Source organism: Laetiporus sulphureus (genome assembly GCF_001632365.1).
Source record: "Laetiporus sulphureus 93-53 unplaced genomic scaffold LAESUscaffold_7, whole genome shotgun sequence".
NCBI lineage: Eukaryota > Fungi > Basidiomycota > Agaricomycetes > Polyporales > Laetiporaceae > Laetiporus > Laetiporus sulphureus.
The window spans coordinates 222605-247446 of record NW_024468516.1 but is presented as its reverse complement, the minus strand read 5'-3'; the positions used below and the strand labels follow the sequence as shown (position 1 = coordinate 247446).

The window sequence follows — 24842 nt, the reverse complement described above, 5'->3', positions numbered from 1 at the left end:
AGCAGGTTGGGTTCTCGTTGCCAGTCCTCCCACCCATGCCATGTCCGCGGGAAATCACGAAAACCTTCATGATGCCCTTTCTGACCCCACGCACGCACTCTCAGCTGGACTTCAGAGTCACTACCCAACCCAATGTCCAGTTGCTTTCGTCTAGGAGCGTTGGGTCAGCATCGCGCGTTGACTTATACTCGGTCAGCCTTTCGACAATGCTGTGGCCGTAGTGAACTTGCTGGGCCTGCAATCTCCTGTCGGAACGTACGACACAACAGCCAGTTCACGGGGCCGCAAGCAACTTCAAACTCGACGCGCGCAAGCTATTCTCACTACTATGCTCTCGCCATTGGTTCTGCTATCAGTGCATACCTTGGATACTACTACGCGATCAAGCATGAAACACAGCATCCAGAAACGCGTGTATCTACGTCGGGACTCAACGATCAATATGGTACCCCGCAGGACTTTCAGAAGGCGATAGCAGAGCTACGGCAGACCTTCCCGTCAGCAAATGCAGTCTCCACTGACCCTGATGAACTGCATGTCCATGGTCACTCGGAGAATGACTATCATCCTGGTGAGCGCCTTGACGTGTCTTCTCTCAGGTAACTCAACTTTAGGGACTGCGTTTCAGATTCCCCTCCCACGGTCGTTGTGTACCCGACATGCACGGAAGATGTCGTCAAGATTGTCAAAATAGCGAACAAGTACAAGATGCCTGTGACGCCGTACTCAGGAGCAACCAGTCTGGAGGGGAATTTCAGAGCTGTACGCATCAATCCCATGACACCACAAACATGAATGCTCAGAAAGTCTTGCAGCCGAAAGTCGGCGGAATATGTGTTGATTTGTCTGGCATGGACAAGATAATCGAAATTCACGGTTCGTTATCAGCATGCCACGGCCTCCGCCAGCTCTGACATCTGCGGTATACAGAGGCGGACTCGGACTTGGTATGCCAGTCTGGTGCCGGATGGGTGCAGATCAACGACACTCTGAAGGAGAAAGGTAGATGCATATTCTGGGCTCGACTGCGGATATTGATGAATTATTGGCAGGTATTGCGCTCTTTTTTCCCGTAAGTCGTTAAGCGCAACGCATCTGTGTCGCTGTCAACTTGAAGTATTCAGATTGACCCTGGAATTGGCGCCACCATCGGAGGAATTATTAGCACAGGGTGCTCCGGCAGTAAGCAGGTTTCATACCCAGTGTTAGCGCGTCCTGACCGCGGTGTTTAGCCAATGCTGTCCGTTATGGTACAGCAAAGGCAGAGTGGATCTTGAACGTGGTATAGTCGCTCCCTCATTCTGCACCTGCTCGGAAGTTCAACGCGTCCGTATAGACAGTTGTTTTGCCCAACGGTGAAGTGATCAAGACTCGCCGCCGTTCGCGGAAATCTGCAGCCGGCTTTGATACCACGAAGCTGTTCACTGGTGCAGAAGGCACACTCGGTATCATCACGGAAGGTTTGCAGCGCAGTTTGCACAACTATAGTCGGAGTATTGACGCTGTGCACAGCAACGATACGCTTGGCACCTGTAATGCCGACGGCGGTCGCCGTTGTTCAGTTTCCCGACGTACGCAAAGCCACAGAAGCAGTGATCGAGCTCTTAAACAAAGGAATCGGGATACGTGAGTACCATCGCCATGCACCCTCCATTCACTCATATACCGACATTGGGCTGTCAGAATGTGTGGAGCTGTGTGATGACAACTTCATGCGCGGGACTAACCGCTACGGCGCATCGGTTCGCAAATACGCGGAAAAGGACAGCCTGTTCTTCAAATTCCAAGGCCCGACTGCCCAATCAATTCAGGAGTCAGTTAAGATTGCGCGCGACATCGCGAAAAAGTACGGTGGCACCGGATTTGAGCTCGCTCGGACCGAGAAGGAGGCGGCGGACCTCTGGATGGATCGCAAGAATGCGCTGTATTCTGGCTTAGCATTGGTCGAAGGATGCCGTGGATGGAGCACGGATGTTTGGTGGGGCATTCAGGTTCGTGAAGGAATGTGCCCACTGACGATCTTCCTAGTGTCCCTGTCTCGCGGTTGCCTGATCTGGTCTATGAAACTAAAGAGGACATCAGGAAGTCTGGGATTGCCTCGACTGTAGTCGGACATGTCGGTGATGGTATGTCCAACGTTCTGACGTGCATTGTCTGCCTGCTCACGGATAGGTCAGGTAACTTTCACGCGCTGCTTCTATTCACGAGCGATGAAGAGCTAGAGAGGTGCCGAGAATTGGTGCACAGGATGGTCCACCGTGCAATCGCCCTCGATGGAACTTGTTCGTCGTTGGTCGTCGTTCAACAAATAGCTCTTCCTGATACGTATTCTCTGCCATACAGGTACGGGAGAGCATGGCGTCGGCATCGGCAAACGGCAGTACCTCATTGATGAGCTGGGCGAGGGTACCGTCGAGCTCATGAAGACCGTCAAGCGCGCTATCGATCCATACAACCTGTTCAACCCTGGCAAGGTGGGGTTTCGTGTGGACGCATCTGCGCTCGCTGGTACTCATCTCTATGCTCGGTTGCAGTTATATCCGAACGCTCGTCGCGGGTCCAGTCTGTAGCATAAGCCCAAACCGAGCGTGACTACCTAGAGAGTATATTGTGGCCATCGAGTTGTATTCCGTGGCTGTGACTGTTGCTATGCAATTGCTGTGTTTGGGTCTATAGTGAATTTTACGTAGCTGTACCTCAAACACATGAGCAAACTATCAGAGTGTTGCCGCGACGGCAGCCACCACAAGCGCTTCAAACCAATACACCTGCCCGATACGAGTATGACCTTAAGTTCTAGACGGTCCTGTTCTTCCACCACGGTACCTGCTCTCGCAGAACGTTATAAATGGCGCTTGATCAGTGCAACTCTGTGGTCTTCGTCGACTCTCTTAGTGTTCTCACAGCTTGATGAAGCCGTTTTGACCTGCCGATTCGGCGATTACTAGCTTGAGGCTCTACCACTGGTGAATCGGAGCTTTGGAGACATATAATTCAGTACAGCATACGTTCTCGCGACTTCATTCCCGTCCTGCAACTGATTGCGTGGATGTCTGATAACGTCAACGGCACAAATGCGCCTGTTGGGAGCAGTACCAGGCCAAATGTGAGTACTTGAAGTGATTGATCAATTGTGTAGCTAAACACGTTGGGCTTAACGTGACGATTGTCATATGCTGTGTTCACGTAGTGGACTCCGTCACTGGACGCTTTCCGTCCACTGACAGTCGGCCAGTTGCTGAGTGCAGAGCAGGCTCATTCCACGGCGGATTTCACGATCGATGGCATCGAGATTCGTGAGGCATGCCTCCCGTATGTTAAGATTGGGAAGCTAGTCTGTTGACGAGGCTGTATAGTTCACGATAGTTGCCCATCTTATATGTGCCCAGACACGCAATATGCAAATGCAGTACGAACTCGAGGACGGGACCAGGGGCCGGATCGTTGCCAAACAGTGGCTTGATGGCGGGGGCGAATGCCTGGAAGAGAGCGATTCCGGGACGTGCTATGTGCGCATCCGTGGGTCGCTCGAACGCTTTGGCAGACAGCCCAGAAACACGATAAGGGTCGGGCAGATCCGCAAGGCCGATGGACATGAATACTTGGCTCACGTTCTTGAGGTGTTCTATGTTTCGCTGGCGATGCAGTTCGGTTTACCAGTATGTGATGCGTACCTTCATATGTGGATTGGTCTCAATGTAGTATCGGACAAGCCTGAATCTGCATCACGGAGTGCTTCCCGTGGCCTTGTGCGAGATGTCGCTCCACCTAGGCGTCTCACTCCCCCGCCGACGCTGGATATGTCCATTTTGGCCCATACTGAGCCCATCTCGCGCACAACGGAAGCTGCCCTACCACATCGACAGCAATCTACTGGTGTCGCAGATGAACCTGAGCAAGAGTCGCAGGATGCCAGTATAATGGCTAACGAACGTTCAATTGACTCGCTTCACGACTCAAGCTTTGAGGGTAATTTAACATTCCTAATAATCTTCCCAGTACTGCGCCGCTCAATTCAGCCATAGGTCCTTCCCGTACAATCCTACGCGATCCTCTTTCCCACCTGAATTTACTGGAGAGAGCGATTCTCCTGGTGTTACTTGACGCTCCCCCGAATAACGACGTGTCTGTTGCCACTATTGCAAGACGGGTTTCGCGCCAACGCGTTTCGGCAGAGGAGATTGGGTAAATGCTCAAGCATCGGCGTTTCTCCTCATACTTTGGGAGCTGACTGGTCTCTACTAGCGATGCCCTAGATTCACTCTTTGACGAGGGATACATCGAACCAACTGACATTGACGAACCCACTCGCTACAGTGTCACATCGAAAGCTAGGAGCTTTGGAGTCCGATACGATGAATTGTTTGAGATCTGATGGTAATTGAATACGATCACTGAGGACCATTGGGAAGAACTGTTACTGGTCTTCAATGTACATCTAAGCACAGAATGTATATACAGCGGTGGAAAAGTATACTGTTGCAGGTGGAGCGTGTCAGGACATGGGTGGAGGTGTACATTCGGCACTCAAGGTTCACGTTCTGGGGCAGTGTTATATCTCATCTCGAGAGCCAGTGATATGGCCATACAGCTCATGTATTTCTCTGGGCGGAATGCGGGATATTCGAAGTCGTCTTGGTTGCGTTGACTTCTTCGGTCAATTCTTCGGTCAATTCATCAGTCCCAGTCCACGGAGGCACGCTAGCCAGAAATTCTGCAAGATGACGAGCGACAACGTTGTGCATTTTACTGGTGGGATGGAGGCGATCGACCCACATGGAACTTCCTCGTTTGCGAACGTCACCTGGCTGGAAGCCGAATGCAACAGGATCATCCATGATGCGGGAAAACGTGTCCCAAGAGGAATAGATCAGGACAGTGGAGTCTTTATGGCGTGATGCGAAGTCCTTGGCCGCTCTCTTCAGTTCAATGTTCCAGCGCTCGTTGGGAGCCATTTTTGCCGAATCTAGAGACGTGGGTCGCTTGCCTGTTTGAAGGAACGATCAGTATTGTCCGTTAATGCGTATATATCCCGTGTACCAGCTGGAGATCTGTGAAGCGGCGGAACGTCAATGTATAGAAAATTGCGTGCTCCAGCATTGTAGAGGTCTTCTTGAAGATCGAATAAGCTGTCCACGTACTTTGGCACTGTACGTTCAGTGGCGAATCTATTTTTATGTTAGAGGAGTCTGACAAACTCGTCGATTCAATACTTCGACTCACGCGCAGTCATTGATGCCGACCCAAGTTACTGCCTACCTGCCTCAGTCATCCACACCACTGGGTTCAAGTGGCACTCACCGAAGAGGGAGTCGGCTTCCGACCAACGCGCCCATTCCGGTTTCTTTGCAACGGTCTTCAAGAATTCCCGGTACACTTTCGTGCGAACGCCGCTGACGTTATCTCCGCCTTGCGCGTAGTCGTAGACCAAGAGTTGACCCCGTGCGTGCTCGGTGATGAGATGCCCGACCCAGTTTGGTGTTTTCGGTTCCGTCCAAGTAATAGTGCCCGAGAATGGCACGCCGAGCGGGTTGTCTGTACTGGGGTACGGACTGTCTGAGTTGTATCCGACCGCAGAATAGGAGTCGCCGCTACAGGCAAATGCGGTCAGCAGATTCGGACTTGAGGACAAAGCCAAGGAAGCGGTACTACAATATAACGAGGTTCTTGACACGGCTGAAACCCGGCCAATATCGTTCGACCTGGATTGCGGTGGACATAGAGGACAGTGTCTATTGAGCCACGGATGGTGAAAATTACGATGAGGCGGAGTCTATCTCCAGCGAAGTAGGCGGCTCGGCGCTGCTGCTGAAATCGTTCGAGATGAATACTATTGTATTGAATATTCGTTTCTTTAAAGGAACAGAAAATGGAATAACAAGTGATATATCATAAAATCTACGAGGTATGTGAGAAGCATAGCTATCTAGTGAAGTAGTTCCGGAGTCAATTGAATAAGTTCAAGGACCGCAGGAACTCAAAAGGTCAAAAAGTTGCATTAGAGGGCCAGTGTTAGTATGTCTGCCGCAAGTGACGGCAGGTTCGAACAGGTCCGAACGCGCGCGCGAAGGTGAGGTGCGGGTGCATGAGAATCGCCTGCGGATCACGATAGATGATTGAAAGTTGTGTTCAATGAAGGAGACAGAGCCACCGCCGCCACGGTCACAACTTACGTGGCTACGTAAGTTCCGGTATTTGTTAGTACGGCTTTCAACGTTGGTAAGAAAGACGCTGCTTAGTGCGCATCACGTCTGCGCTCTCATACTAAGTTTATTGATCAAGAAGTTACAAATTCCTTCACGGCTTCTGCGATCTTCTGCGATGCGTCCAGGGGATCCACTGTTTGGGTTTTGGGTGTAGTACACGTGACCGATACCTTATATGGAACCTTGGGTAATTGACATTGAGGACTGCGTCCACTGTGTGCTGACGAGCACTTGGAGGCTGCTCACTCACTTCTGCCTTGCGGCTTGTCTACAACACTCATGAACTAAGATGTCCTCTTGGTGGTCATCGTGGTTGCCTTCTCTGTCCATCCCGTCCATCGACTTGTCATTGCCGACCGGTATCCAGCGCCGCTTCATCTCCTTCGCGCTGAAACGTTCTCTCGGACACTTTCTGCAACCCGGACAGCTAGATGTACAGCAGATTGATTCGCAGATCGGATCAGGCTATGTTCAGATCAGGGATTTGGAGCTCAATAACGATGTATGTTTCGCATTCATATTGTATCAGTCGACCGTTGACGTGATTTCAGGCTATCAACGCATTGCTTGTCGGGCTACCTCTAGAACTTCGCGATGGCTCCATTGAGAAAGTGACGGCGCGGATCTCTTGGCCCAATCCTTTAACCTCTACAGTAGGGATGACCCTCGAGTCTCTACACCTGACGTTCCATGTATCCTCTTCCCCTCGTGCCGGCACGCCCCTGACGCCTGTAGACCTGTCAGAATCAGTAGCATCGGTTGCCGAGTCATTTATACATGAAGAACTTACCCCTAATGAGGAGGCGACATTGCGCGAGTCGTTTCATCCCGATCTCGGTTCCCCCACAGAGATATCTATGGACAACCTACCGGGAGGACTTGATCCTTTCGTTACAGATATGGGACCCCCTTCCGGCGAAATGGAGCCTCAAGGTGTGTCACTGTTCGCAACGTTGATTGAGCGGTTATTAGCTCGGTTTGCCTTCGATGCGGTGGACACCAGAATTACGCTGGTCCATCCTGGTCACGCTAGTTTTACGTTGGTCGTTCCAGAGGTACGATATGGAGCAGAGAATAGGAATGAGGACAATCTAATATCGGGGAATGCAAATCTCACAAGCATGCGAGGTGAAGCGCGATCCGTCTCAATCTCAGGACTCCATGTAACTACTCGCTGTCTACGACCACCTAGTACGCAGGATGAGACGCCAGAATCGCCTACCACGTCCATCGGACATGAAACATTGCATCATTCAACGTCCTCGCTGGCAACTGCATCTGAGGCTCCCTCTTCGCCAGATTCAGACTCATCGGACATGGATGAAGACACTCAGATGTTAATGTCACAATCTATCGCAGTCTTTCCTCCGCGCCCGGCATCTCCATCTAGCTCAGTGGCCAGCAGTCTGTACCAAAGTGCAATGTCCGCTGCCTCCTCTGCAGTGCAGCCACAGCCGAGCAGCTCACAAGATAATGCAAACTCTCGGCCCCAAAGCTCGACGCCGACTTCCACAGCACGGCGGCCTACACACAATGTGGAAGATGAAACAACGTATAAAGATCGGCATTCACCCGGACACTTGAAGCCACAGACAATAAATGAGATGCATGATGAGACTATTCTCTCACTAGCATCTGAACCTATTGTGGTCCGTGTAACAACCCCCTTGCCGACGGGTAGTCCCGAGTTAGGAAGCCATACTATGTCTCCCACCGCGAAGGTGCATATCCGGAGCACAGACAAATCAGAAGAACCCTTTCGTGTCGAGATTATGATCGGTGTGATTGCAGCTGCCCTTCGAGCACGGCACATCCGAGGCATTCTCGATATCGCGCGCGTCTTCAGTTCGGACGCTCCGGCATCTACTACAACGGACATGCCCAACTCCGATACACGTACTCTACCGTCCATGGAGGCCGAATTACGCGTCCGCGGCACTATTCTTCTGCTCTTGCCCGCATCGACAACGCATGTCGGCTTCGTGGATCTGCTCACTGAGTTCTTCGCCAGGCCACTTATTCCTCCTCATCTACCGCATGGATTCTTCCGCGTACATTTGGATGATTTAAAGGCGTCTTTGTCCATTCGCTCAGCCCCACCTGTCGGATCGAAATCATCAAGTACGAGAACTAGGAAACATGCACCTACCACTGCTTCACGTCCGATGATCTCGATGACGCTCACCCTTTCCGAGATATCTGTGTTTACATTCGTGCTCGCTGCAGGAACCACTCCCCCAAACCTGGCGCAGACGACAATCAAGCACTTTGCCCATCCAATTCTCATCACAGACCCACATCTACCTTCGCAATATCCACCTCCGTCGTCTTCAACGAGCGCAATGCAAGGACCGGTCCTACCGGCATTCGACGTGATTGATTGGACAGACTCTGCGCACCAAAGCACCACAGCCAAGTTGTCGCTATGGCGCATCAGAGGGTCTCAACATCGTTCTCCTCCATTGCGGACACAGCAGACGCACGAGCGTTTACCATTCGTCGAACCTCAATCGAGTCCACGCCGCAAGAGTACCGAAGTGCCAGTCTCATTTAGTTCCGATGGCCTGCATTCAATGCCTTCCCCGTCGTCGTCTCTTTTCACTAAACCAGGAATGTCGCGTTCACCCGGGAAGAATAATGATATAGGGCAGCACTCCCATGAAGCGGCAATTACGGTCAAGGTTCACACTTTGCAATCGCCGCCATCGATCTCGACGTCCAGTCGGCGGCAGCGCTACGATCAAGGGCGCATGAGCATTCAGGTCAAGTTTGAGCCATTGCACGTTTTCCTGGACCTCGCTCCTCTGCTGGATAAGCCTCAGCAGGGCCGAAGCGAGGCCATGCTGTTCCTCGAGGAGATTGCCGCGCCTGACGAGATGGACCACAATGAACAATCACCGGACCAGCGCAACAACGCCGGAGATGATCAGAGTACGGACGAGGAAGATGAGCACACGCCGCCTGCGACACCTCGGGCACGTGCGTCTGTCGGCCTGCACACTTTGGAGAGCGAGCGAGAGCGCGAGAGACGTAGGTTGGAGCGGCTCGTTTTGGAAGACCTCGATCTGGGATTTGACTACCGCCAAGAGGTTCCCCAGGCTGCCAGTGCTCAGGCTGCTTCGAAGGTGCGGTTTTGGCGGAAGGTAAGCGGGATTGAGCCCAACCTATAGTACAAAATCCATCTTAATTAGCAATCTCGACACAGCGGAGGCCACGAGGACGTCAACCAGAACGGTCGGAGGTTATCGTGAAGTTCCCTGCCATTCGTGTAGAAATCCGAGGTCCTCCTCCGCGGAACCACGAGCCGCGTTCAGGTGCAGTTGTAATTGACGTCCATGATTTACGACTGTCGTTGGGACGTCCACTCCAAAACGACCAGAGCGGACAGACACAATTCCGTCCAGTGGAACTCGACTCAGACGGCATCAATAGAGCTGCCGATGATCTCAACGATGTGCTGCTGTGTGCCGATTGGGGGCGTGCACTTATCGCTTACGCTCCACGTTCAGGATCGACCGCCCACTCCATCTTATCGTTCAGTCCTCTACCTGCTGAAGGAACCCAGGAGGGCGACGTATGCTTTGGAGCGGAGACGCCTCACGCTGAGATTGTCGAGAAGCATTCACGACCTCATTTTCGCTTGCTACGTCCCGCAGCAACAGCGCGCCCGCCGTCTATTAGCGCGGTGGCTTTGGCTCTCGATATTCCATCGGTTCACGTCGAGCTCAGGAAACCCATTCTGGACGGTCTTCAACTCTGGGCTGATGATCTTACGCAACTAGTGGAGGCCGTTCTCGAAGATAGCACATCATATGAGATAGACACGGATGTAGCGGAAAGTAAGGACGCTAGTCTCATTGGTAGTCACTTTTTTGCCAGGTCGCGGAGCGCAGGTAGTGAAAAAAGTGGAGCTGAAAGCGATTTCGCGAATGCACCATCTAATACCGAAGTCACCGCTCTCAAAGAGACGGCAATCAAGATCACGGTGTCTCGAGGTATGGCGGTCTTTCTTGCTTCGGATTGATTTAATAGATCCTCTTTTCCAGCCACCATCAGCCTTTTCCTTCCTCGGCATTCTGAAGGCACAGGAGTCACCCGACCTTTCGTGGTATCGGCGTCGGACGTTGATGCCTTGGTTGAGTTGAAGCCGGAAGGGAAGGTTAGTGCCTCGTTTGCCGCATGCTGCTTGTGCAAACTTGCTCATCACCATTTTAGGACGAGACGGTGCTAACGATAGGCGTGATGGATCTCAGCGTCGTGGATTATGACAAATCGAACTCACCTTTATCAATAATGTGCAGAACACCGATGCGTACATTGGTGCGTTTGTTCAGTCTGCCGGCATTGTTATACCAGCTGAAATAATGTATGTGTAGAGCGCAACGCGACCTGCGGTCAAAGTCCGTTTTGCTGCTCTAGTGATACCAGAGACCCTGTCGAAGGAGTCGAGAATCAAGGTCACCGTATGGGGCATCACGATTAATCTGTCTACCGACCTAGATTGGGCGTCGGACGTTGGATCATTTGTTAAGACTCCACCAGGGGTGAGTATAATCCTTCCTCGTGGTGACTTCACTAATGAACATTCCCCTGCAGGCTTTTGAGTCTGTTGTACCAACTGAACGGACGAGGGTTTCGGTGAAGATTATCAATAGCGCAATTCGCGCGACTGCCCCCAACCATCCTGGTGCCCTTATTCACAGTATCGAAGAATTCGACTTTTCTACCGTCATCGTCGGCAACTTATCTGAAATGTCATTCCAATTGCGCCTTCCTGGTGCATCGTTGTTCCTGGTCGACAACCTTGCTGCCGTGTCAGAACGGCCGGAATTCGGTGCAAATCCACAAGTTGGTGTGCAGTCAAGCGGCTTTGCATTCTGGAAGGTTCGTCCTATGGTCAAAGAGGACGCCCTGAAACTGATGGACGAATGCAGGGAGCAGGCTATGCCCTGCTCGCTGAAGTTGCAGATTTAAGCATGTCATACGCCCGCGATGACAGTTCCACGCCATCAGATATCAGGGTAAGTTGTCCCATTCAGCCTCTGCAAGTGCCATTTTGCCTACTCATGCACCCAGATAACAATTGACCATTGTGATGCGCGTCTCCATTTGTGCGCGGATACGATGACCGCACTCGCGGCGTTTGTGAGTGACATCAGTGCAGCTTTTGCTGAGCCTGATGTTAGTCGGTGAGTGAGAGACGTTAGACATGCTTTCGTAGTAGCTGATCAACCGCAGAGAGCCATCGATGAACAAGCGAAAGGCACCTATGAAACTCAGCGAGAGCACAAGCCCCTCACGGGGATTGCTTTGTGAGAATTGCTTTTATCATGCTAAGTGATCATTTGTACTAATGCAATAATCAGCATCTCTTGATGAAGAAGCCTTCCGGCGACTTCCAGAGGTTGGTTCAGCCGCTGACATGATAGAAGACGATCTTCCGACCAATGCGAATTACCTTGATGAATCATTTGGTGCTGCCGCAGGCCTGCGGGAGCTGGACGACGAAGAATTCAACGAATCTGCAACTGGTCAGGAGGGCTCCTATGGTGTTGCCGGTGGCGGATCTCAACAATTCGGACGAGCATTCTACACAAGAAATGAGACCATCAAGATGCTCCGCCCAGAACGCTTGCGTATTATTGAGCACCATTTCGACACGATAACTCCTGATTCGGCAGATGGTTCATCAAGGTAAGTGCATTCTTTCTACTATGCTCGAGACCGCTCATAAACGCCTTGACAGTTATGAAGAAACGACTCTTCGAGTACGGCTACATGACTGCGACGTGACTCTGTTTCTATATGACGGCTATGATTGGGCACGGACTCGCAGAATCATCGAGGAAGAGCAGAAGGAGATGAGGCGCAAACTTGCCAAGATTAGGCAGCTCGTCGCAAGCGGACAAATACCTGACCCGAGCATTGAGGAGACGAACACTCTGTTGTTCAATTCCGTATATATTGGTCTCGAGCACAACGTTGACGAACTGGAACCGAGCGCCTTGATCGCTGCCATCGACGAAGAGCTGAACGAAGACGCGGAGACGGCAACTCAGAGCTCTTGGCAGTCGCTGAAGCCGCAATCGACAACCTCGCCAGGGAAATCCAACCCTCGTGTGGCTCGCTCTCGACGGAAGCGACTGAGCAGGTCGAAGGGACCAAGCATTGAATTCAGGTTGATGGGCGTTGATGCAGAAGTAGACCGCTACAAACAGGACTCGGAGTTCACGTCCCGTACATTGGTCACAGTGCGAGATGTGGAGATCTTGGATCACATCAAGACTTCGACTTGGAGGAAATTTCTGACAGCTCTTCTCACCGATCCAAGAGGGAATATCCGCGAGACTGGGTCGAATATGGTGCGAGTGGAGCTACGTACTGTCCACCCTGTCCCAAGTGATCCTTCAGAAGAGGCGAGGTTACGCGTAAGTTGTCTTTTTCATTTAGACTACACGAACTGACGGACGCGACATCGCGGTAGGCCAAGATTTTACCGCTCAGATTACATGTCGATCAAGATGCACTTGACTTTTTGAAGAAGTTTTTCAGCTTCAAAGATCCGGACAGCACCCTCACCGCTTCTACTGAGCCTGCAGAGGAAATCTTTTTCCGTGAGTGACGATCCGAAGATGAACAGAACATGGCTAACACTTTAAGTCAGAACAAGCGGAGGTGTTCCCGGTTGATATCAAGTTGGATTACAAGCCACGCCGTGTGGATTACAGAGCTCTGCGTGATGGACGAACCATTGAACTGATGAATTTCTTCCACTTTGATGGTGCTGAGATGACTCTGCGTCACATTACGCTGACTGGAGTATGTTGAATTGGTTGTAAGGTTTGCCTTGCATTTGCTAACGATTTTCTCTTGCCCTTAGATTACTGGCTGGCCACGGTTCTTTGACATGCTCAATGACTTGTGGACGCCTGACGTAAAGGCCACGCAGCTAGTCGATGTCATCTCCGGAGTATCCCCTATCCGTTCAGTGGTCAATGTAGGCTCTGGAGTGGCGGATCTGGTCCTACTGCCGATAGCACAGTACAGGAAGGACGGCAGAGTAGTCCGAGGGCTGCAGAAGGGAACGACGGCTTTCATGCAGTCTACCGCCATGGAGGCCATCAAGTTAGGTGCCCGACTGGCCACAGGCACCCAGGTTATCCTCGAGCAAGCAGAGCATGTCATTGGCGGCCAGTTCAAAGACCCTGTTATGGCAGAGGCTATGCAGACATCTCCCTTCATGGACGAACTCGGAGAGGAGCTGCAGTCGGAAGATGCGGGCGATCTCATCAGTCGATATGCTGAGCAACCTCAGAATGTCAAAGAGGGTGTTCAGTCTGCATACAAGAGTCTGAAGCAGAATTTCAACTCTGCTGCGCAGACGATCCTTGCTGTGCCGATGGAGGTATATGAACGATCCGGGAACGAGGTCAGTGTTCTCATTTTCACCTTGCGTTGCGTCTGTACTGACTGAGAGGACATTGACAGGGACCCGTCCGTGCCGTCGTACGCGCCGTGCCTATAGCTGTTCTAAAGCCTATGATTGGTGCGAGCGAGGCCGTCAGCAAGGCTCTGTTGGGCTTGCATAACACACTAGACCCTAACATCCGCCAGGAGAATGAAGCGAAATACAAACAGCGATAGCTTGCATGAATACCAGATATTCACGAGAGCATCTGTACCCATACATACTACCACAACATACCATGTACCATGTATCATGTAGAATAATCCAGTTTGCATACAGTTGAAGGATACGACAGAGTAACGAAATTAGCTAGGGAAGAAGCAACGAGGCGAAATTTTGAAACCAGGATCAATCGATCTCCATCGCCATTGACCGACCCTCGCCCGGCACCAGCGCGCTTCTCGTTTTCGTTGAGACCTTGATCTTTTCCCGGATCTTCTCTGTCTCTGATGACTGCACCGCAATAGGCTCGACCAACTTGACCGATGCAACCTTCGCGGCCAGCTTCTTCTTTCTGTGCGCCCGTAGCTTTTCCCTGCTCGCGGCCATCCTGAACAAAACATTTCAGCTAGCACTTCGAATCCATAACATGGGGAGTACGCACCTGGTCTTCCAGAACGCGTGCTCCCTGCGCTGCTTGATATCCGCAATGCGCTTCATCGCTTTGACAGTTGTCTGAACCAGTTCGCGATCGTAGCGGACGGGGACATTTCTCCGCTTCTCGAACTCGATTGTTGAATCCTGAATGGGGCCAAAGGTGAGAAGATGAACAAATAAAGGAGACAAGCAGCGTACAATCGTCATCTCCTTCCCAGCAGCCTTCCGGAACGCCTTCGTCCAGCGCACCTTCCTAGGGTTGCGCTTCATGCTGGAGAACGAACACATGAGAAATAACTCCTCAGGATTAGTCAGACTACACACTTAAAATTTTTGCGACATCTTCATTAGAGGCTTCAGCACTGACGAGACTCAATCGAGTGTGTGTAACTCACTTTGAGGTGCAAAACCGGAAGACCTTTGCATCATTGCGTACAAAGGCGCTACCTGCATGACGATTAGACACAAGCAAGCGCAAAGTGAACGTGGACACATACCGTGCCCTGGATACACGCTCTTCGAGCAAAAGTAGCACTTCTCGATACGCATGATGGCGAAGGGAGGACTACCTACTACAAATTAAGCGCCCATTGCGGTGGCGTGGAAACTGCTCGCGGCGCTTGTCTGCAAACAAAAGCAAATATCGCGCCGCCGCCCGTCCAATAAGTACTAGATGAATGGACTGTTGAACCGCCGCCGCTGCAATTGTGACTGGTTGATAAAACTCGTTAGTGTATTGATGTATATAGTCTTACTTGAAGGCACAGCACTGAAGGCAAATCATTCAAAAACAAATGAACATGAAGTAACCTGTGACACGGTGCGAAGGATGATCTATGACATGCAGCGTTAATGCAGCGTGACCGAAAGGGCAAATGGCCTCGCAGGTGCAGTCCTACTAACATCTGAAAAACAACAAAAATAGACCCATACAGACCCGTTGTTCAGAGCTTCAGTGGGCGTAGGCCAGAAGGCATCATCGAAGATACTCGCCGCAAGCAAGGGTCGAGCAGCAATCCTACTTTATTGATGATAAACAGTATGAGATTTGTATTCGCACGGAGCGGAGATATGGTGGATGGTACATAGCAACTTCAAGAGCAAAGCAACACTACAAAGTTGGAAACCGCCATTCGTAAGGTCTTCTAGAGTTTCTCGCCTGAGCAAACAGTAATCAAAGCAAGAGATGTCTGCGGATAGTTGAGAAACGAGATGTTCGTTCGACCGCGGCCGTCTCTTGTTTAGTCGAGAAGGTCAACCTTCGCCAGCGAGGAAAGCTGCTTGACCGGTTGTATGCGTTGGCATTTTTGGCGGACGGCAAGAGCCATATCCTGGAAAAGCAGTCAGGCAAATAGTCAACGACAAACCTTAGGAAGTCTGAACCTGACGCACAACAATCAGTGTGGCCAGACTACGATGATGCTTTATTGGTGCAACAGGCGTAGCTTGAAGCATCTGTCTAAGACTCGCCAGCTCGTCATCCGTATTGGTTGGAGCAATCGAGCGCTGCTGCAGGACGTACTGAAGTGAGACAAGCATGATTGAACATACAACACACGTACCGCGAGAATAGACGGACACTGCCCACCAAAATTGCGATAATCGACTGTATCCTGCAAGAAGTTCGTTCATCAGAAGAGCGCGCGGAATGATTTCGTCACTTCTATGGCACACACCATCAGATGGTCGTGATGACACGGCGGATGTCTTGCGTATGGATGGTGCCTACGTCTATGAACTTCGCAGCAGGAAGGCAAGCGCGATGAGTCGTTAGCCGCGCTGGATAGCACAAGCGTGAATGAAGGATATGGAAGATCGGGTTTCGAAGATCGCATTTGAGAAAGAAGACAAAGAATGCGAGCGGATTGTGCTGAGATTAGTGCTAGAGATGCATTGAGAGTATAGTGGAGAAGGGAGATGAACGGAAAGACTGGGAGTTCTGGAGGCTCAGAATAGCCCTCGCACTTAAAAGGTCAATGGATCGAGTAAAGCGGTGCACTCTTCGGGTTCGGCAAGTCACATCAAGAAACTCTGTTCCTCGCATGTCTCATACGCGCCAGAGACACTCCCAGATCTCCCCACAGTGCATGCGACTGGGTCCGAGTTTGCTCCCGTGGGGTCTGCCGACTCTGGTGAGTATTCGTGTTTTCCGAACACAAAATGTGGATATGAGTGTTGCGTATGCAAGACATGATGTGATGCAAGGACAGGTTAAAGAGTCAGGCCACAAGAATAAATACGCCGATACCAAAAGCGTCGATTCAGACGTCACGGTTCCATATCCAGCGAGAGAACACTGAAGGGGGAATCGAAGACGCATGGGAAAAGCTGTATGCCATCCGCCCGTGAAATAATGAGTATCAATGAATATCTTCGGAAAGTGCTGCAGCAATTTGAAATGAACAGCTCAAGAATAAATGGATAGCTAACTGATGCTTTCCAGTCGCCCTGTGACAGAAATGTGCAGGTTCATGATCAGAAACGACGACAACGTTGACACAAGACCGTGTCAATGTGAGCAAGAATAACGCCCGTGACGTCACGCGTATGACGACGCGCGCCACAATTCAGGCGAGTGTGATGTTGTTCTCGAATGCGTTCCATGGGCACATGCATCATAGAGGAGTGGTATAACCGAACAGGAAGATACAGCCGTGCCATTCAGGCATGATTTTGCCACGTGGACAATGTCTACCAGCGTGGGAAAGCGTACGATACGACCTCAACGCTAGTTTCGCGGTATTCCAAGGCTTGCTCGAGGAGATTGCAACATCGTATTTCGAAGACGAAATACACGTAACTGGTTACGCACCACCGACCCTGAGTGCCGCATGTTGTCCTGCGGGTAAGAGCGCCGCAGAAGGACGATGCGCAATCCATGGATCGCAAAATGTCAAGATACGTTCAATGGGATATCGCTGGATAAAGACACACATATGAACATCCTCAGGGAGAATCCTTGGAGGACCAGTTTAGGGTAGACTGCGGAATCATCAGAAGAGAAAAGCAGCCGAGCCGACTTTGGTGTCTTTCCGACATCTTGAGCAGCACATCAGTATTCTTGGTCATCAGCAAAACCTTTTCCACAAGCCTGCCGCTGCATATTCAATATATCGAGCGAACATCTGGTTATGGAGGTTCAAGCAAAGTCGCAGAGCGTGGTGGCCGGTGGTGGCACAGGCACGTCAGATTCTGTCAGATTGTTCCACGATCGGCCTGATGTCTCAACTCCGCTAACATGTCGTGGAGCGCACGGACCATCCTCACTTAGGGACCCTTACACTCCAGCCACTTGCAAGGCCAGCTTCTTCAGCAATTCTCATGCAATTCTAACCGATACTTTGAGGATACTAGATTTTATTTCTATTTCGCCTCGCGCCGCTCTGAAAGAAGCACTTTTTAACCGTTAATGCTATGTCCTCTATTCCATCTGAGCTTCAATCTGTCACCGCAAGCTTGGGTCGTGCATTTCATTTCCAGTGTCACCGGCTCTCATTGACCGTCCTCACCGTTGTACTCAAGCCTATCTGCCTGGCTTTTTGCCCGCTGATTTCCTATACAGTGCGCCGATACTTATAATATCACTTTCGGACCTACAGGTCCCATTTCAGAGGCAGAAGAAGGAGATAACAAGTGTATCAATGTCACGAACCAGCCCCCTGAAGATGCAGCTGACGGCGCATTCTCTGTCGCTGCGCATCGGACAACGACCAGACTTACTTGACCTCGGTTGCAATAGGCTACTCAGCCCACCAGTCTGCCGTTCAATCAACGTGGTACGAAGTAGTTGACTAATTGCCGTCTGGTTCAATGCGACCCTCACTTTGTGAAGAAGGGCGAATAGAGATCGGGCGTCGCATTTTACGCCAGTTAACTGGCCACGCTTCATCTGTATCTCTCATGGTACAGTATTGCCCCGGTGTGTGGCATAGATAACAGATGCACTGCAGTAGGATCGCGTGGGTACTGCAATATCCAGTCCGGAGAAACTACCTTCTTTGAGAGATTTTCTGCTATCGTTCACAACGTCTAAGGAGAGCGACCTTGCTTACTTTCCAACAGATCGAGTGTCTCTCAATTGCAAGGACAACTTCAGTTCAAACGCCAAACCGCTGTCAGCAAATACCCCATGAACCTCTTGCGATAATTTCGGTGTCCTCGAAGCATCAGCGAGGGACGATTTGCTCTTTCAACAGGCGGCTTTCCCCACCGCTTGTAGGACAAACTTGAAGCATTGGAACGGCTCATCAGCCTCATCTGTTTCATCTCGCGATCAGGATCCTACAACTCAATGTCCCATTCTGGCTACCTCCAGGCATTCGTTCTCCAGTCCTCTGATCCAGATTACTTCAACCCCTGCATCCTGCAACTTCTGTGCGCCCTCGCATTTGACGAAGTCATCCGGCTCTCCAACGCCTATGAAACATCTGCGGATCTTGGCTGCTATGATGGCATCTGCGCAGGGCGATAGACCAGATGTCCGCACTGAACATGGCTCCATCGTCGTATAAATGTCCGCATATGTCAGGATCTCGTCGATAGTGATATTGCTGGGCAAGGTGGGGAAGAGCCGCTGCAGATCCTTTGAAGTAAGCTGATGCGCTTTCGTCAAGGCGTTCGCTTCAGCATGCGTGTTTCCTGGAAGCTCTCGCGAATACCCCGTCGCTAAAATGATCGGATCGTCCGTGTCGGCTATACTCGTTGTGAGCACGCAGCCGACGCAGAATGCCGTCGGCGTTGGCTGGCACTTCCTGGCTTCGTCGAGCGCAAGGCGTATGTAGTTGTCCGGTACTTGCATCGTTGGGAAAGAGTAATCGAGCACGAGCATGTACAAATTAGTCATCGAGGTTGTTACCTAATCAAACCCCCATGTATGAGATCTCGATCTCGCACGCGCTCAATCTGACCACGACCTCGTTCGACCCGTGAACTTTGGGTCTCAATTCTACGCCGACTGGACATAGCGCTCGCGTTTTCTGACCATGTCGTCTCCGGTTGCTAATCCAGTGCACAAGAATCACGTCGACGAGGAAGATGTTCCTATGCAACAATCGGTGCAGGAGAACGAGGGCGACGATGCAGGAGGCATGTCCGATGATAGCTCGGAGGAGCCTGAAGAGGACGAAGAGGAAGAGAGGCGCATTAGAGAAGGGTTCATTGTCGATGAGGATGATGAGGAGGAGGAGGTTGACGAAGGTGAAGAGAGGCGTAGGCGTCGCAAGCGGCGAAAACGCCACCACAAATATCGTGCGTACTGCGTGTCTTCCTCTCAACATCGTATCGCTGACTCAAGCACGTGTATGGTTGTTCCAGACCGAGAAGAAGAGGAGGCGCTTGAGGAAGACGACCTCGAGCTGCTGGAAGAGAACACCGGTGCATCGTTCCGTAACAGACTCACGCGTCTACGTCGCGCTCGAGATTCCGAGTCCCCGCCTGCATCATCCTCTTCCAAACGCAAGGCAGTCGTAGAGTCGTCCGACGAAGACCTTGATAACGATGATCTGGATCTCCCTCATGTCCAGGATATCCAAAGTATCTGGGACGATGAGAGGAATGCGGGGGGAAGAGACGATGAGGATGACATAGACGACGACATGGACAACTTTATTGAGTACGAGGACGAGGAGGAGACGGGCGGTGCCATGGACGAGGATGAACGGGAAGAGCGGAGAAAGGAGAGAAGGAGGTTAGAGAAGGCAAGACGGAAGGCGATGAGCCGACCAGAGCTCGCCGGTATCGATGCAAAGTAAGTTTTCCTTGATCCAAGGAAATATGACTGTGACGCAGACGATTCTAGTGCTTGGGATGAGATACATGAAGTCTTCGGCGATGGTCATGAGTTCGACTGGGCTCTCATGGACGAAGAGGAGACAGCCTACGACGAGGAGCAAAAGCCAGAAATAAAGTATCACGATGTAAGCTCGTCTTTTCTTGATCGTCTGAATCATGCTCATAGTGCCATTCAGGTATTCGAGCCATCAGAAATTCGAGCGCGAATGTTGACTGAAGACGATGATCTAATACGAGCTCAAGACATCCCTGAGAGAATGCAACTCGCTACATCTACACTATCGCAGTCGTCGACACCATCATTCCGCAAGCCACTTACGGAGAATGACATCGATGACGCGGCCTCGTGGGTCATCACTCGGCTTTCCTATCACAAGGAATATGATTTCTTCCGACCAGACGGCCAGTACCATCAATACCTGTCAGACCTTGTGCAAGCCATATCCTGTGCTCTCAGATTCCTCTTTATTCAGGAGTACGAAGTGCCTTACATCTGGACACACAAGCGAGATTACATTTCGTATTTCAATCCTAAAGATCTCCGAGCAAGCGTAGAGCTTCTCAGCCTTGACGAACTATGGCGAGTCTATGCGGTTGGCCAGAAGTATCGTTCACTCCTGGAGCGACGACAGGTACTGGACTCACTTTACGGCCACCTCGGTGTTCCAGACGATTACTTCGAAAACGAGATTCGCAAGAGGATAGAGAGCGTCGTGATGATTGCCGATGCAACCGAGTGGCTGGGGCTTAAGTACAGGGAAGACAAGAAAAGCAGACTCGAGCTTCATTTCCACGACGATGATGAACAGATCGACATCAAGAAGCCGAAGAAGCCCAGTCGCATCTCAGCCTATGAGCTCGCTAAGAAGAGCGTTGTGTCCAAATTGGCGGAGGTATGTCCCAAACTATCCTACGACGATACAGTTCTCTTACTCGCATTTCAATCAGGGCTTTGGCATTCAACCTCAGGAGGTGGCCCTTAACTTCGTCTCGGGTAACAACACTTACTTCATCGAGGATCAAGAGCTTAATCCGATCGCATATGCTGAGCAATTCGCGGACCCTGATGCTGGCCGAGCGCAATCTCCCGAAGAGCTGCTCTCCCGCGCACGTATGATATTGGCCACAGAACTAGGCAAAGATCCTCTTCTCAGGCAGGAAATCCGCACTGTCTTCAAGTCTGATGCTCTGGTGTCGGTGTTGCCTACGGAACGCGGTGTCATGAAGATTGATGAACACAATCCGTACTTTGTAAGCCATAGAGCATCGGCAAATGCTGTCATTCATGCTAACATTGCGTCCAGAATTTCAAGTACTTGCACAACAAACCGGCCGCTGATATGTTGCGTTCAGCACAGTTCCTGCACACTTTGCAGGCTGAGTCGCAGCACTTGGTCACGGTGTCGATCACGCTCCCTCCGGAGGCAAAGGCCGCCTTCGAACGCAGAATGAACGATGCATTCTCGTCAGATAGCTTTAGTGACACTGCGCGTGCATGGAATGAAGAGCGCTCCCGGACTGTGCAAGAGACGCTCGAGCAGCACCTCATTCCTATTGGTGTAAAGTGGACAAGGGAATGGATGCGAGAGGAAGCTGAGGAGTTCCTGGCCGAGTCATGTGCCCAAATCCTTCACGAAGTGAGTATCTGGTCTACATGCGTGAATCTCTCAACACTGAAGCACTTACAGAGGATTGACGTGGCTCCGTATGCGACTCAAGATATGCAAGTAGGCGAAATTCCCTCAGTACTTGCAATGTCATGGGGCAAAGGCGATCCTCACAAAGATGTCATCACCATCGTTTTCATGGACGAGGCTGGGCGTCTACGGGAGCACACCAGACTAGACAACCTCGTTGACAGTGAGTACAAGGACGAGTTCCTCGACATCCTGAAGAGGCGCAAGCCGGACGTTATTGTCATCGGCGGATTCAGCATCGCGACCATGAAGTTGGCTCAGCGAGTCAAGGAGATCATGAGGCCGAATGTTGAGGGCGGAGAGTATGGGGATCGCCGCGAAGACTCGTTCAACATCGATGTCATTTATGTCTTAGACGAGGTGGCTCGGATTTACCAGCATAGCAAGCGTGCTGCTGAAGAGTTCAGTGCGCTGTCGCCTCTTGCCAAGTATTGTGTGGGTTTGGCGCGGTATGCGCAAAGCCCACTGAACGAGTACGCTGCTCTGGGCGCCGATATCAAGGCTATAATGTTCGACGAGGACAATCAGAATCTGGTACGTGCTGTTCCCACGCGATGCTTGTTCTACGATTCATCTTTTCTCGTTAGATTCCGACGGAGAAGTTGTTGTCCGCTTTGGAGCGAGTGCTGGTTGATGTCACCAACAAAGTTGGTGTCGACATCAACCGTGCTGTGACCGATTCATATTACCAGCACTTGCTGCCATACATCTGCGGATTGGGTCCCCGTAAGGCGCAAGTACTAGCCAAGAAGATTGCGTCTATGGTCAGTATCCATTGTGTTCTTAATCGTGCAGTCATACTCACTTTGCGTAGGGCGGTAACCTCATCAACCGAGATCAATTCATTAAGAACGGTCTTCTTACCACCAAGATATTCCTCAATGCGGCTGGCTTCTTGCGCATTGTCCAGGACCCAGAATCAAAGCTGTCCAAGAACCGCCACAACGAGGACATCGACGTTCCTGATCCTCTCGATAATACCCGCATACACCCAGAAGACTATGAGTTAGCTCGGAAGATGGCAACGGATGCACTCGAGCTGGATGAGGAAGATATCCACGACGAGCATCCTTCGCTTGTGGTCTCCCTCATCATGGCGGATGAGAACAACGAGAGAAAGCTTGACGAGCTGAACCTCGATGATTTCGCCGTCAACATGTACGAAACTAACCAAGACAAGAAACGGCATACGCTCAACGTCATCCGTACGGAACTGCTCAAGCCCTTCGGCGAGCTACGCGAGAAATTCTCGCTGCCGACTCCCTGGGAGGTCGCGATGATGCTGACGGGAGAGACGCCGCGCACGTTGCGTGCCGGCCTCATCGTGTCCGTGATGGTCGTGCGCGTCAAGCAAAATCTCGTCGCGGTGCGGCTCGACTCGGGCATCGAAGGCATCATTCACGCGCAGTACCTCGCTGACCAGCCAGTTTCCCCGCCGTCCGTCGTCAAGCAAGGTCAGACGCTGCAGGGCGTGATCATTGATGTCAAGACGGACCTCCCACCGGACAGTCCCTGGGTCGAGCTGTCGTCGCGGCCGTCGGACATCAGCGCGGGCGATAGCCAGTTCTGCCGGGTTAAGCACGATGATTTCTGGAATCACACGCAGCATGAGAGGGATATGGAGATCCAGGCACGGAAGAAACGCGCAGAGGTCGACAGGACGCGGAGGGTCATCAAGCATCCGAACTTCCATAATTTCAACGCGCAGCAGGCGGAGCAATACCTGGACAAGCAACAGCGCGGGGACGTGGTTATCAGGCCGTCATCAAAGGGCGTGGACCACCTTGCTGTGACTTGGAAAGTGGATGACAAGCTCTTCCAGCATATCGGTGAGTGTAGTTCCAAGAGGCTGTGCTGGTGGTGGAACTCATCGCATGATGTGTTGCAGACGTCGTTGAGCCAAACGCTGATCCCACTGGCCAGACTGTGGGTACGAAGCTTATTGTTGATGGCACTCATCAGTATTCCGACTTGGATGAGTTGATCGTCAATCACGTCCAAGCTATGGCTCGCAAGGTTGAGGAGCTGATGGCGCACGAGAAGTTCAAGCATGGATCGGAGGATGATCTTCGTGAGTAGTCGGTGCAGGTATGGTCCATCCGGTACTGAACTAATACGTGCTCCCAGACCTCTACCTGAAGAATTTCGTCGCCGCAAATCCTGCGAAGAGCGCGTACGGTTTCGCGCTGAACCGCAAGCGCCCGGGCCACTTCAGTCTCTGCTTCTTGGCAAATAAGAACTCCACGGTGCAGACATGGGCAAGTACACTATTTGGCCTTGCATTTTGCGATTTGCTGACATAAATCACTTCCAGCCGGTGAGAGTGACTCCGGAGGCATATTACCTTTTTGATACGCCGGCCACTGGTGTGTCAGAATTGTGTGATGCCTTCAAAGTCAGGTAAGTACATTATCCACTGCTTTACTAACAGCCACTCATTCGCTCCCAGACATATCCACGAATCCAAAAACCTCGGCGGCGGTGGTCTGAGTGGCAAGACGCCATATGGCGGTCGTACCCCAGCGCGGACGCCGGCACCAGGCCATGCTACCCCTGGACACATGTCGGTGCGACAAGCAGCCAGGACGCCGAATCCATACGGCGTACCAAGCGGTGCTCCAGCTCCCACCAGCCTCAGTTCGACGATGCCGAAGCCATTCGGCGCGCCCATGCCGCAGCCCTTCGGAGCGTCGCCGTTCGGGATGCCGGCACAGACGCCGTATGGTGGCTATCAGACACCATCATACCCGTCGCAGCCGCCGCCGCCTCCCACTGTGCCGCCAGGCGTGCACCCGTCTCGTGCTGCGATGATTCAGCAGTCGGAGGGATGGGGTTCGCAGGGCGGGTGGTCGTGAGGCGCAATCTGTATCTAATCAGAGGCAGTATTCTTACGGGGTGCTTTCTTTATGTACTGGTGTTCTGTTCGTTGCATTTCTATATATTCTATCGCACATGTTATACTACAAGATGCAAACGTAACTGCATTGGATTTTTGATGCAATCTTTGTCGCGTGACGTCACGAACCCCTGGCTCGTGGGCTGCGCGTCGTGTGCACTGTTTCAGCTGCGCCACGACAAAGACAA

General features: G+C 51.6%; 7 protein-coding genes across 7 annotated transcripts; 4 read left to right on the top strand and 3 right to left on the bottom strand.

Annotated features, from left to right (window-relative positions):
• Positions 1-132: 132 nt before the first annotated feature.
• Positions 133-2570, top strand: LAESUDRAFT_646124 (uncharacterized protein; the record flags this gene model as incomplete). The annotated part of the gene is made up of 13 exons (XM_040903957.1): positions 133-571; positions 629-762; positions 816-876; positions 931-1002; positions 1053-1072; positions 1125-1182; positions 1233-1282; positions 1337-1460; positions 1513-1626; positions 1684-1978; positions 2029-2126; positions 2178-2282; positions 2344-2570. The coding sequence occupies 13 exons, from the start codon at positions 133-135 to the stop codon at positions 2568-2570; spliced, it is 1797 nt and encodes a 598-aa protein (XP_040767253.1).
• Positions 2571-2777: 207 nt separating this feature from the next.
• LAESUDRAFT_722476 (uncharacterized protein) lies at positions 2778-4679 on the top strand. The gene is made up of 6 exons (XM_040908219.1): positions 2778-3106; positions 3191-3301; positions 3357-3659; positions 3714-3969; positions 4026-4185; positions 4246-4679. Exons 1-6 carry the CDS (start codon positions 3050-3052, stop codon positions 4373-4375), a joined length of 1017 nt encoding a protein of 338 aa, XP_040767252.1. The 5' UTR covers positions 2778-3049; the 3' UTR covers positions 4376-4679.
• LAESUDRAFT_810520 (carbohydrate esterase family 16 protein) lies at positions 4593-5734 on the bottom strand (the record flags this gene model as incomplete). The annotated part of the gene is made up of 5 exons (XM_040914230.1): positions 5653-5734; positions 5302-5591; positions 5224-5251; positions 5041-5168; positions 4593-4987 (listed from the first exon to the last, which is right to left on the bottom strand). Exons 1-5 carry the CDS (start codon positions 5718-5720, stop codon positions 4593-4595), a joined length of 909 nt encoding a protein of 302 aa, XP_040767251.1. The 5' UTR covers positions 5721-5734.
• A 761-nt stretch (positions 5735-6495) lies between these two features.
• On the top strand, positions 6496-13850 carry LAESUDRAFT_756466 (uncharacterized protein; the record flags this gene model as incomplete). The annotated part of the gene is made up of 16 exons (XM_040912181.1): positions 6496-6708; positions 6758-9349; positions 9412-10201; positions 10253-10365; positions 10422-10526; positions 10583-10750; positions 10803-11090; positions 11141-11227; positions 11283-11395; positions 11445-11518; positions 11573-11900; positions 11953-12634; positions 12691-12820; positions 12871-13025; positions 13087-13635; positions 13695-13850. 16 exons carry the CDS (start codon positions 6496-6498, stop codon positions 13848-13850), a joined length of 6543 nt encoding a protein of 2180 aa, XP_040767250.1.
• A 172-nt stretch (positions 13851-14022) lies between these two features.
• Positions 14023-14820, bottom strand: LAESUDRAFT_735204 (uncharacterized protein; the record flags this gene model as incomplete). The annotated part of the gene is made up of 6 exons (XM_040910570.1): positions 14023-14224; positions 14279-14415; positions 14470-14542; positions 14596-14613; positions 14667-14718; positions 14769-14820. The coding sequence occupies 6 exons, from the start codon at positions 14818-14820 to the stop codon at positions 14023-14025; spliced, it is 534 nt and encodes a 177-aa protein (XP_040767249.1).
• A 462-nt stretch (positions 14821-15282) lies between these two features.
• LAESUDRAFT_810517 (cytidine deaminase-like protein) lies at positions 15283-19114 on the bottom strand (the record flags this gene model as incomplete). The annotated part of the gene is made up of 4 exons (XM_040914229.1): positions 15283-15602; positions 15664-15780; positions 15834-15884; positions 18581-19114. 4 exons carry the CDS (start codon positions 19112-19114, stop codon positions 15513-15515), a joined length of 792 nt encoding a protein of 263 aa, XP_040767248.1. The 3' UTR covers positions 15283-15512.
• Positions 19115-19176: 62 nt separating this feature from the next.
• Positions 19177-24676, top strand: LAESUDRAFT_674218 (transcription elongation factor SPT6). The gene is made up of 13 exons (XM_040905549.1): positions 19177-19518; positions 19585-20017; positions 20069-20186; positions 20238-20954; positions 21010-21312; positions 21366-21698; positions 21750-22292; positions 22346-22522; positions 22573-23587; positions 23647-23829; positions 23886-24016; positions 24073-24158; positions 24208-24676. Exons 1-13 carry the CDS (start codon positions 19254-19256, stop codon positions 24611-24613), a joined length of 4710 nt encoding a protein of 1569 aa, XP_040767247.1. The 5' UTR covers positions 19177-19253; the 3' UTR covers positions 24614-24676.
• The last annotated feature ends 166 nt before the right edge of the window (positions 24677-24842 follow it).